The sequence below is a fragment of the Suncus etruscus genome, chromosome X (assembly GCF_024139225.1).
Source record: "Suncus etruscus isolate mSunEtr1 chromosome X, mSunEtr1.pri.cur, whole genome shotgun sequence".
NCBI lineage: Eukaryota > Metazoa > Chordata > Mammalia > Eulipotyphla > Soricidae > Suncus > Suncus etruscus.
Genome location: NC_064868.1, coordinates 40295548 through 40307412, shown reverse-complemented (window position 1 = coordinate 40307412; position 11865 = coordinate 40295548). Strand labels below are relative to the sequence as shown.

Here is an 11865-nt window from a genome sequence, read left to right as displayed (position 1 = left end):
AATTTTATTGTTTGCCTTCATAAGTAGATACTTACATGATTCATTTACCTGAAAATTATACTCCATCAGCAGCCAGGATAACTACAATTCCTTGTTCGTCCTTGGGGATGCAAACAGAGCCCACAAATATATCAGAAGCTGACTTCCTGGTAAACACTTACTTTAAAAAATACCATGGGTAATAATTTATTAAAGTAATAAACACAGAGTGCAATTAATGACTTTGACATCATGTGTTATGAACACAGTATTTTTATTTAGTTCAATCAAATGTATGTAATTATTAACATGGTACTTCAAATCAAAGATTGTAAACACCAGAGAAAGTTAAAATCAAATCAGGTTGTGTAGTGTGGGAAATAGATATATTAAGAGCTTCAGACAGGTTTCACTATGGCAAAGCAAAATCATGTAGTTCACCAACACCATGAATTAGGATTTATTTTTTAGATTCTTGTCTCTATCCCCCATGTGCTGATTCCTTGGGTTATTGAAAAGCAGCCTTTCTTTCTTGGCCATTATTGCAGGATCAAAACTTTGGCTTTTGGAGTTGAGGTGAGTAATCCGTCAGCAGGGACACCATAACAGCCTGGGTTGACATAACGAAGAGAAAGAAATAAGGGGATAAACATTAGCTGGAGTTTACTAAGGAACCTAGAAAAGAAAATTTTTCTGTGGTTTTGAATACTCAGGATTAAAATGTATTTTCCTGGGACATGGTGAAATTTAAAAGAGCTGGAGCACATGCTTTGCATGAGGTTGGCCCTGGTTCAATACATAGCATGGTATGGCTTCCCAAACACTGCCAAATGAGGCCCCTGTACACCAAGTCAGGTATATCACACAAGTCCTCAGAGAATGACGTCTAAACAAAACTAAACAGTGTTTTCCCAAAGAGATATGTGAACAATTAAAAACTAATATTTACTTTTATTTACATAAAGAACACCAAGCAGAATTACGCTGAACTAAATTTATGCAAAAACTCTGTGTATTGGGGCTGGAGCACTGGTAAGGCGCTTGCCTTGAATGCGGCTGACTAAGGATGGATCACAGTTTGATCGGCCGAATTCCGATATGGTCCCCCAAGCCAGGAGCAATTTCTGAGCACATAGCCAGGAGTAACCCCTGAGCATTATCAGATGTGACCCCCGCCCCCCCCAAAAAAACCCTTTGTGTTTATTTTGGTCTCATGTCAGTACTAGTGTGTAATAGAATTGAAATGAGATGCCACATGGTAGCCATGATCGACTTTTCCGATCAAAGGGAAACTTAGATATTTATCAGTATTAAAGAAACAGAATCCTTTCCAGTGTGGTTTAGTTATTTAAAATCTATAGGAAATTTAGAATTATCAAATATGCAGTGATGAAAGTTAAGTCATTTAGACTAATGAATAAAACATGCCTCTAAATCTGGGCCTCCTGAAAGAACATTAACTTATAGCTAAGAGAATAGCTTCCCCTTGGAGTATCGGCCACATTTTGTTATTTTCACTTTTACTTGTTCCAACCTTTACAATGATGACAATGGTGATCAGAAGCAACATGGACAACATACACTAAGCATCTTATATGTTAATTGGGAAACAATTGCAAAGCACTATACTGAATTTGAGAGGAATTCTAGCTTCATCTCATTTAATGTAATAACATTTGAAGTAACTTACCTTGTATAGGTATCATGCATGAAAATCATTCCTTGAGATAATAGATAGAACAAATATGGATTTGAACCCAGGGTTTTTGGAGGGCACATCCGGCAGTGTTCAGGGGTTACTTTTGGCTTTGAATTCAGGAATTACTCCCGATGATGGTTTGGGAACCATATAAGATTTTGAGAACCAACCCAAGTTAAATGCGTGCAACACAATGTCCTATCTTTTACAGTGTAGAAATCAACACGATTTCCTCAGCTTCTCTGACTCTATGGTTAAGAGATTATTTACCTATTTGTCTTTTGGGTACTTTTTCTCTATTACTGTGATATGCATGTTTCTCATCTATATCAGGTGCTCTGATCTTACATGTCAAGAATGTCTTCAAATGTATTTATTGAATAGTTACCATGTACTAGACCTTACACCAGATGCTTTATGTACATTATGCCACTCAAAATTCTTCTAAACTATGTGAGCTAATTATAAGAAACATATGAAAAACTAAGATATATAATTTTTTCTGGGCTAGAATGGTGGCGCAAGGAGTAAGGCATGTGCTAGTTTTGCATGCGCTAGCCTAGGATGGACTGCGGTTTGATCCCCCAGTGTTCCATATGGTCCCACAAGCCAGGAGCAATTTCTGAGTGCATAGCCAGGAGCATCAATGAGTGTGGCAAAAAAATTTTTTTCTTAGTGGTGGTAGTAAGAGATATGTACCTGCATGTCTTAGAACTTTAGCACTGTGCTCAGGTACCTCTAATCTCTTTCAATCCTCACAGCCTTGTGAGTCATGAGTTTCTATTTTTTACTTAGTTTTATATGAGTAAACTGGGCTTGAGAAAGTTAAGTTATATTCTCTATATCACTCAGAAAACCAAAAATTTTACCTTTTATTAAAAGCCTATGTCCTAGTAACAATAATCTATATTGACCTTTAGAGCAAAATTCAATGGGAACTCAAATAATCTAGCTCAGGAAGATAAAGAGAGCAAAGGACAGAATGATAGTAAAGTGGGTAGGGTTGCCTAGCACGCAGTCCCTGGTTCAATTCAATTACATATTAAGAAGACATTTAGGTAATTTTATAGGTAGCATTCTCAGTGTGATGTAGATTATTACACTAATTAAATTGATCGTTGTCAATAGACACTTGGAAACTGTGACCTTTAGAGAAATGACTTACAAAGAAACCATATTCTCCAATAATTTTCTCAGCTCAATATCGGTTATTAATTTTGTTTTTCTAATCAACATTTAAAAAATTATATTGGGGAAAATGGCTCTACAGACAATCTAACTGCTTTAAGGGAGTTTTCATTATAGTACAGACAGATAACAAACAATAAAATTAAATAATGATAAATTGAAACAACACAAATATCCAAGAATAGATGACTGGATAAAGAAACTACAGCATATATACACAATGGAACACTACTTAGCTATAAGTAAAGATGAAATAATGCAATTTGATGCTATGTGAATGAGTATAGAGAGTATCACATGCTGAATGAAGTTAAGCAGGAGAGACAGATAAAGGACAATTTCTCTCATGTGTGGGATATATAAAGTGTAACAAATGCTCAAAGGCAACAGAAACTGAGTACTTTACTAGGAAGCTTACCATGTCAGATGAGTGGAGTATTGAAGGTGTTGAAGAAAAATGGACAGCTTTGTAGACAGTAGGTTACTGGAATGCTTTGCATATGATTGCCTACCATTAACAGCATTATCAATTACAGTGCCTAAAAATATTTAAAAATACAAATGTGTAGAGCTAGAGAAGTGATTTGCCTTGCATATAGCCAACTATGATTTAATCACAAGTACCTCAAATGGTAGTGATCCTGACCACTGCAAGAAGTTATACCGGAGAGCAAGGATAGGTGTAAGCCCTGAGCACAGCTGGGTAAAGTTCAAAAACTAAAAAATAAGTGCAAAGGCAACTTTTATGGAGAGAAAAAATAGTTTTTATTTTAAACAAAGGGATCTACAGATGTGTGCACAATGGAGAAATGCTGTGATTACTAGAGTGTTCTTAACAGCACTGCTGTAAGTCATCCAGCATGAACTCTTAAATAGCTCATCTGAGTCTTAAAAGGGTACATTTTTCCCTTTAAAAATCTTGTAATCTTTCAGAACAAAGTCCTTGATCTACTTAGTTACAGATTTTACATAACTCACAATGGACATTGAAAAGTTTCAGCCCAGTATGAGTCTTTCTTTATGCTATTCTGATTTTAAAGGTAGTTGCATATGTGGAAATCATACTTTAAATAGTAATGACGTTGAATAAAATTTACTGCAGTGGTGAAAATGTTTCATTTCTGGGTTTTCAGATACAAATAATGTAGCCACCAGCCACGTGTAGCTATAAGAACTTAAAATGTGGTTAGTATGTCTGAGTTAATGAAATTTAATGTTTATTATTCTAATTAATAAATAAGTTTAATTTTAAATAGATACCTGTTAGGTTATACCTTATTTTACCTAAAACAAAGATAATCCCTGGTTCCTTTGTATGTTTGTTTACAACTTGGATTTACCCTAAAACACAGAGTGTCTTACTTGTAAACCTGGGTGTGACTAGCTCAGAATAGTCTGATCTGTTCTTACAGCCCCACCCAGGGGTGGTCTCTGTGCTTAATAATAACAGCAGTTCTTGGGGCCTGAGAGATAGCACAGCAGTAGGGCATTAGCCTTGCAAGCAGCCAACTCAGAACTAACAGTGGTTTTAATCCCAGCATCCATATAGTCTCCTGAGCCTGCCAATAACAATTTCATAGAGTAACCCCTGAGGGCCGCCCAATGTGACCCCAAAACAAAAACAAAAACAAAACAAAACAAAAAACAGCATTTCTGGCAGGCAGCTTGCTCTCCGTATGAGGTAGAAGACTGCCAAATTACAGATGTTTCACCCTGGTTTGGATTATTTCATGTGCGACCCTGATTCAGACTCATACTCCTGGAGTTGGAGATATGGTACATGGAGTGATACAGGTACTACAGTACTCTGCAGCTGCAGAGAAGTTCTGAAGAAAAAAACGACTGTGCTTTCACATCCCAGAAATCCAAAGACAGCAATACTAAGAATAAATGCCTAAGAATAATTTCTTTACCTACAAAATAATGATTAAGACTAAATTTTCTTTCTGGTCTTATCCAAACTGAAAATATAATACCTCTATAACCAGTGTGAAAACTGCACAGTATTGTTTTTGTTATTAATCTCTAAGTATTGACAGGGCACGTTTCATATGACTGAAATGAGCAAAATTCAATGGGAACTCAAATAATCTAGCTCAGAAAGATAAAGAGAGCAGAGGACAGAATGATAGTAAAGTGGGTAGGGTTGCCTAGCACGCAGTCCCTGGTTCAATTCCTCGCATCCCGTATCTCTGAGTGTGCCAGGAGTAAGCTGTGAACTTGCCAGAAGTAGGTCCTGAACAAAGCTGGGTGAGGAGACAGAGAGAGTGAGAGTGAGAGAGAGAGAGAGTCTTTAGAATCTTGTAGAGTGTCATGACTGACACCTTGTCTTTTCAAAATCATAGTTCATCTTAGATCCTGAAATTGTTCTTTATCTTTTAACACCACTTTGCTATCTCCATAGCTTCATTTCATTATTTTGTATGAAGGACACATGAACCTACAGAAAGAATGCTTATTAAAGATAACACTGCTGAGTAGATTTAAAGACAGCTAGGAAATTCAAGTCTCCTCCCACTTAAGTACTATTTCCATTTTAAACACTTTAGCTTTGTTTTAACGTGATTGACCTATTGTTTTATTTTAAATTCATATTTTCCTGAATGATCAAGAAATATAGAGATGAATAGATATGTAGATAAATATGTAGGCATGAATTTCTATTTCTATCTATACATTAATGTAAATATTTCAACCACAGATACTACATGTATTTACATTTTTGAAGTAAAATGAACGTAAAATTGAAAGTTAATGAGCTTTTTAAAAATTCACAAAAGGAGAGCCTCATTATATATAAATGATATTTTAGAAAGCTTTCTTTTGGTACTCCCCCTTAATTTCCATAAAGAACTTGTTTTAACATGTTTACTTTGATCAAACTTTGTAATTTCAATGATATTCTGATAAAAATAGATCGGAAGAATACCTTTTACTCTTTCTTGAAGAGGTATTTGATTTGGGAGCCCACATTTGTGTGTGTATGTGTGTGTGTGTGTATTCAAGGTCTTTGCTACTTCAAAGAGTATGCTTCAAAGAATAGCAGCATCTGCATTGATTTTTACAAATTTTAAATTTGGCATCTTATCTCAAAACTACTGGATCTAACTCTGCCCTTTAACAAGATGTATTAATGACTCAAATACATATTGAATCTTAAGGAAGCAGAGGCCTGCATGCTGACATAGCAATTGTCCTCTGCCAAAACGCCTTGAGTTAGCAAGCTGGAATGTAAAGCAAAAATAAAGTCATTTGTGTTATGATTGGATGTTACAAATATATTCCACATATGTAATTTTCCTTGGCAAATGGAATCATGATTGGTTCCAAACAGTGAAGTGTGGATATCTGTTGTTCCCTACATCAAATAATTAATAATTGCAGTAACAATACAGTGTATTAAGTATTATATTAAATTGCTTAAATATATTCTCTTCTTGCTTCCAATAACACTATTTATATTTTATTAGACAATTTCTTAATTAGACAAATAATGAGCAGATATACATTTTCAGCTTGTTTTGTTGTACTGTGAATGTTAAAAATTACATTCACCAGACTCCCTTTCCAGGGACACCTTTCAACTATCTCTTCTTAAAACTTGAGCAAAATAAAGTGGAAACCATTATCTGTGAGATGGTCCTTTGGATACATATGCAGGTGAAGGTATTTATTTAATTTTATTTATTTTGGTTTTTTTTTTTGGCACTTACTCCTGGCTATGCATTCAGGATTTATTCCTGGCAGCCCATATGATACCCCCTGGTTGGCCTGGTGCAATGCAAGTGCACTACAAACTGTAGTGCTACTACAAATTTTTCCAGCCCCAAAGGTACCTACATTAGCTGGTGATTTTATAACAGAGTAGTTAACATTTAATTTCAAAGGTTATAAGTACCAGCCTATGTATGGCTTTGTCAGTGGTGTCTTGGCTACAAAATAGCCATAGTGTTTTGGGAGCTATTTCTTGACTTGCAATATCCTTAAATGTGCCATCTGGGAATAATTTACTGCACCCCTTATCACTAGAGAATCTAAAAATTACTTAATGTCTTTTAATAAATTATCTTGCATTTATTTACCTAGTGTGGATTCTTGTCTGCCAGTAAGATTTTGGTTTATATAGTAAATTGAGAGCAGTTTAAGAATTGTGAAAAAATATGGTTTATAAGTATTCTGGTATTCAGAGAAGTTGATATTTGGAACATTGTAAAACTGTGACGTGCAAGTATTAAATTTTCCAAAACAGAGATAGAGATAAACTTGATGGCATTATTTTAAAGGAACCAATAATTGTTTGTATTAGTTTGACTGTAATTTTGGAAATGCTTTACACATAAAATATAATGTAATTGTACTTGTATGGTCAACAAAAATCAAATAGAGAAGCAAAGAAATTATCTAATAAAGTCATGATTAGAAGAGTAGAAGGAACTAATATTTAAGTGCTAGACAAGACATTGAGTTAGGGAAATCTACAAACATTAACAAGGATATTGTTAAAGAAATTGTAGGAACTGGGATAAACTGAGGGGACCTGTTGGCTTTGAGTGTTTCTCTTCTCTTGTCTCCTGAAGCTCTCCTGAGAGGGCCATGAAGGTCCCTAAAAAACTGTCTCCTGGAGTCTCTCAGGCTGAAAGGCAAAGAAAGACTGAGTGAGTGAGTGAGTGAGTGAGTGAGTGAGTGAGTGAGTGAGTGAGTGAGTGAAAACCAGCTACCAGGGGTGCCAGGCAGAGAGGTGACTCCTTTGTCTGTGAATGCAGGTGAAGGGGGTCAGCCCTGCTGTGAGATTGGTGACTGAGAGAAACTAAGGGGACATGTTGGCTTGCGTGTTTCTCTTCTCATGTCTACTGAAGCTCTCCTGAGAGGGCCAGGAAGGACCGAAAAACCTGTCTCCTGGAGCCTCTCAGGAAAAAAGGAAAAGAAAGACTGAGTGAGTGAGTGAGTGAGTGAGTGTGTGAGTGAGTGAGTGAGTGAGTGAGTGAGTGAGTGAGTGAGTGAGTGAAAACCAGCTATCAGGGGAGCCAGGAAGAGAGGTGACTCTTTTGTCTGTGAATGCAGGCAGAAGGGGTAGGCCCTACTGTGAGATTGGTGACTGGGAGAAACTGAGGGGACCTGTTGGCTTTGTGCATTTCTCTTCTCTTCCATCTCCTGAAGCTTTCCTGAGAGGGCCAGGAAAGGCCAAGCAATAACTCTCCTAGAGACCCAGGAAAGCATGGCCACTCCACTTTGCTTCTCAGCTACACACTCTTTTTAACTAACGAACACCACCATAAAACATAAAAAATTACAATACAAGCTTGAAATTGGTAAAGCTCACAGGCAGACACCATGCATAGAGAATGAAGACAATAGCTCTGATGATCCCCCCAAAATATCAACCATCTGATTAATCTCTCAGATAAGGAGTTTAGATTAGAAATATAGAAATAACCACACAGAGAACTACCATAAGTATGTGAATAAATGAGGGAACTGGAAAGCCTGTCTGGAGTATAGGTGGGGGTGAGGTGGGATGGAGGGAGATTTGGAACATTGGTGGTGGGAATGTTGCATTGGTGAAGGGAGTGTTCTTTACATGATTGAAACCTAATCACAATCAAATTTTAATCAAGATGTAAAATAAAGAAAAAATTTTTAAAAAAAACTGGAAAAAAAAGAAATAAGGAGGATCCTCATGAAAGTCAAAGAAAACATCTCTAGCTGAAAAGAACACAAAGACAGAAATCAGAAAACTCCAAACTAAAATAACAGATCTGAAGAACATGGAAGCTAAACTGAAAACCTCAATGGAAAGCCTCTCCAACAGGGAAGAGAGGCTGAGGACAGAATCAGTAAACTGGAAGATGAAATGCAGAACAACTCCATACAGTAGAAGAGATGGGAAAAGAACCTTAAGGCAAATGATCAGACAATGGAAAAAGTACTCAAGGATTATGAACAGATAAAAATAGAAGTCTTTGATAAACTCAACAGAAACAACATAAGAATCATTGGAATCCCAGAGGCCCAGGAAGGAGATGCCCAGGAAGAATCAAAGACATCATCACAGAGAAACTCCCAAAGTTAAGACTGCATGCAACCAACTCCTGAATGCCTGAAGAGTACTAGCTTAAAGAGACCCAAAGGAAAACACCCCAAAACACATTCTAGTCACAATGACAAATCCCACAGATAGAGATATAATACTGAAAGCAGCAAGATCAAAAGGGGAAATTACATTCAAAGGAGCATCCTTAAGATTTACAGCAGACATGTCACAAGAAACCCTCAAGGCCAGAAGACAGTGGTGGGATATTGTGACAAGACTGAATGAAATGGAGGCTTCACCTAGTATACTGAAATCAGCCCGAATCACATTCAGGTTTGAAGGAAGGATACATAGCTTCACAGACAAGTAACAGCTCCGAAACTTCACAGATGCAAAACCAGCCTTAAAGGAATAACTGAAAGGTCTACTTTAAGACAAGACAGACCAAGAGACACACCAAAATTATAAACAAAGATGACATTAAATCCCATGACAATCATCTCTCTCAATGTCAATGGACTAAATACACCAATTAAGAGACACAGAGTGTCAAAGTGGATCAAAAAGATGAATCCAACTTTCTCTTGCCTACGAGAAACACAGCTGAATAGTCAGAAAAAACATACACTCAAAATCAAATGCTGGGAAAAAATTTTCCAAGCAAACAACACCGTTAAAAAAGCTGAAGTGGCCATATTAATATCAGACGACACAAACTTTAGACTCAGAAAAGTTGTAAGGGACAAAGACTAATACTCCGTACTAATCCAGGGATATGTGCAACAGGAAGAAACCACACTACTAAACATATACGCACCCAATAAAAGACCAGCAAAATATCTAATACCATTATTGACAAATTTGAAAAAGGACATCAATAATAACAAAATAATTGTGGGAGACCTCTACATGGCCCTGTCAACAATTAATAGGTCAACCAGGTTGAAATCCAACAAAAATATACTAGCCCTGAAAAGAGAAATGGAAGAGGCCTAGTAGAAACTCCATCCCCAGAAACCTGGATACACATTCTTCTCCAATGTACATGAGTCATTCTCCAGGATAGACCACATGCTGGCACATAAAACATACCTCCATAAAATCAAGAGGATAGAAATCTTGTAGGCAACCTTCACTGACCACAAGGCACTGAAATTATATGTGAACTACAAAGGGACACAGAAGTAAAATTTTAACACCTGTGAATTAAACAGCCTACTATAGAACAACCAGTGGGTCAGAGATAAAATCAAAGAGGAAATCAAAACTTTCCTGGAAACAAGTGGCAATGAGGACACAAACTATCAGAACCTATGGGACACAGCAAAAGCGGTACTGAGAGGAAAATTTATAGCTTTGCAAGCACACATCAGGAAAAAAAAGGGGGGGCATACCTCAATAGCTTAATGACTTAGTTACAAAAAGATCCCCATGGCATTCTTCAAAGAAATGAATCAAGCACTTCTGAAATTCTTTTGGAAAAATAAGCACCATCGAACAGCTAAAGCAATCCTTGTAAAAAGGAATATGAGAGGCATTACTTTCCCCCAACTTTAAACTATATTACAAAGCAATGGTTATCAAAACAGCATGGTATTGGAATAAAGACAGACCCTGAGATCAGTGGAATAGACTTGAGAGAATGCCCCCAGACATACACTCATCTAATTTTTGATAAAGGAGCATGAAATCCAAAATGGAGCAAGGAAATCCTCTTCATCAAGCGGTGTTGGCACAACTGGTTAGCCACTTGCAGAAAAGTGAACTCAGACACCCAGCTAACACTAGTAAATCCAATGTAAAATCCAAATGTAAAATCCAAATGGATTAAAGACCTTGATATCAGACCTGAAACCATAAGGTATATAGAACAACACGTAAGTAAAACATTCCATGACATTGAGACTAAAGGCATCTTTAAGGAGGAAACTGCACTCTCCAAACAAAGTGGAAGCAGAGTTAAACAGATGGGAATATATTAAGCTGAGAAGCTTCTGTACTTCAAAAGTATAGTGCCCAGGATACAGGAGCCACCCACTGAGTGAGAGAAACTATTCACCCAATACCTGTTGGGGACTGTGACTTGTTTGAGGCCATTTTGCTGTTCTTTCTGCCATAATCCAGCCTTTCACCTAAAGGCTACATGCAGTCTTGCTGTAAGTTCTTGGGCCAAAGAGAAAGGAATGTGCAGCTGCAAGAGATAATTAATCTTGTAGCCCGGAGGAGAGCAACACGGCCTGGTACCATTCCCAGAAATGAGGTCTTACTCCCTCAACTACATTCCGGAGTCAACAAGGCAGTTATTATGTGTATATGTTACATTGTCTGTACAAAATTATTTCTGTAAGAACATTGCCCCCACCTTATATCTGTTAAAAGTTTAGATATGCAGCTAGAAGGTCACAAGAAATTTCCATGGAAACAGCACGTTCATCATGACTTGCAGGTAATCCTGCCTCCTAGCCCACTGCCCATTTCCTTATTTGGAGAATGATTTACTTTCTTTGTTCCTTGTAACCTGATATGTATTCTTGCCTTGTATGGACCTTCGCACCAAAAGTGTGATTGACATTATCTTTGTACTGCCCCCTTCTCCTTCACTATATAAGAAGGAGCTGTAGCCAAATAAAGTGGCCCTTGAGCAGTGAGACATTGCCTTGGGTCTTTATTATTAACCTCTCTCAGAATTTTACAGGTGTGGTTGTTCTTCTACCCAGCAAAATAGGAGTGTGGTTGTCTGAGAAGTCTTCCCAGCTAATTCCTGCTGGCCGGGCCCCCCTGGGGGGCTTCAGGACCCCGCATTTTGGCGCCCAACGCTGGGCTCGAAGACCACCGCCACACCCCGAACGACTACAGGTCGGCGAGTCCGGAGCTGTTTCGTAAATCGCAGGAAATACCTCATCAGGGTAGGCGTTGAAACGAGTTAGCCTTAATCAAAAATTTAAACTGCAGTTTTTCCAGTCGTTCT

General features: G+C 37.5%; 1 protein-coding gene across 1 annotated transcript in view; it reads right to left on the bottom strand.

Moving 5' to 3' along the window:
* Positions 1–234: 234 nt before the first annotated feature.
* The window catches only part of OTC (ornithine transcarbamylase), a 152945-nt gene continuing 141314 nt past the window's right edge, over positions 235–11865 (bottom strand). The window contains exon 10 of the mRNA XM_049767118.1: positions 235–589. Within this exon, the coding sequence (XP_049623075.1) occupies positions 530–589 (60 nt within the window). The 3' untranslated portion in view covers positions 235–529. The remainder of the gene's footprint in view (positions 590–11865) is intronic.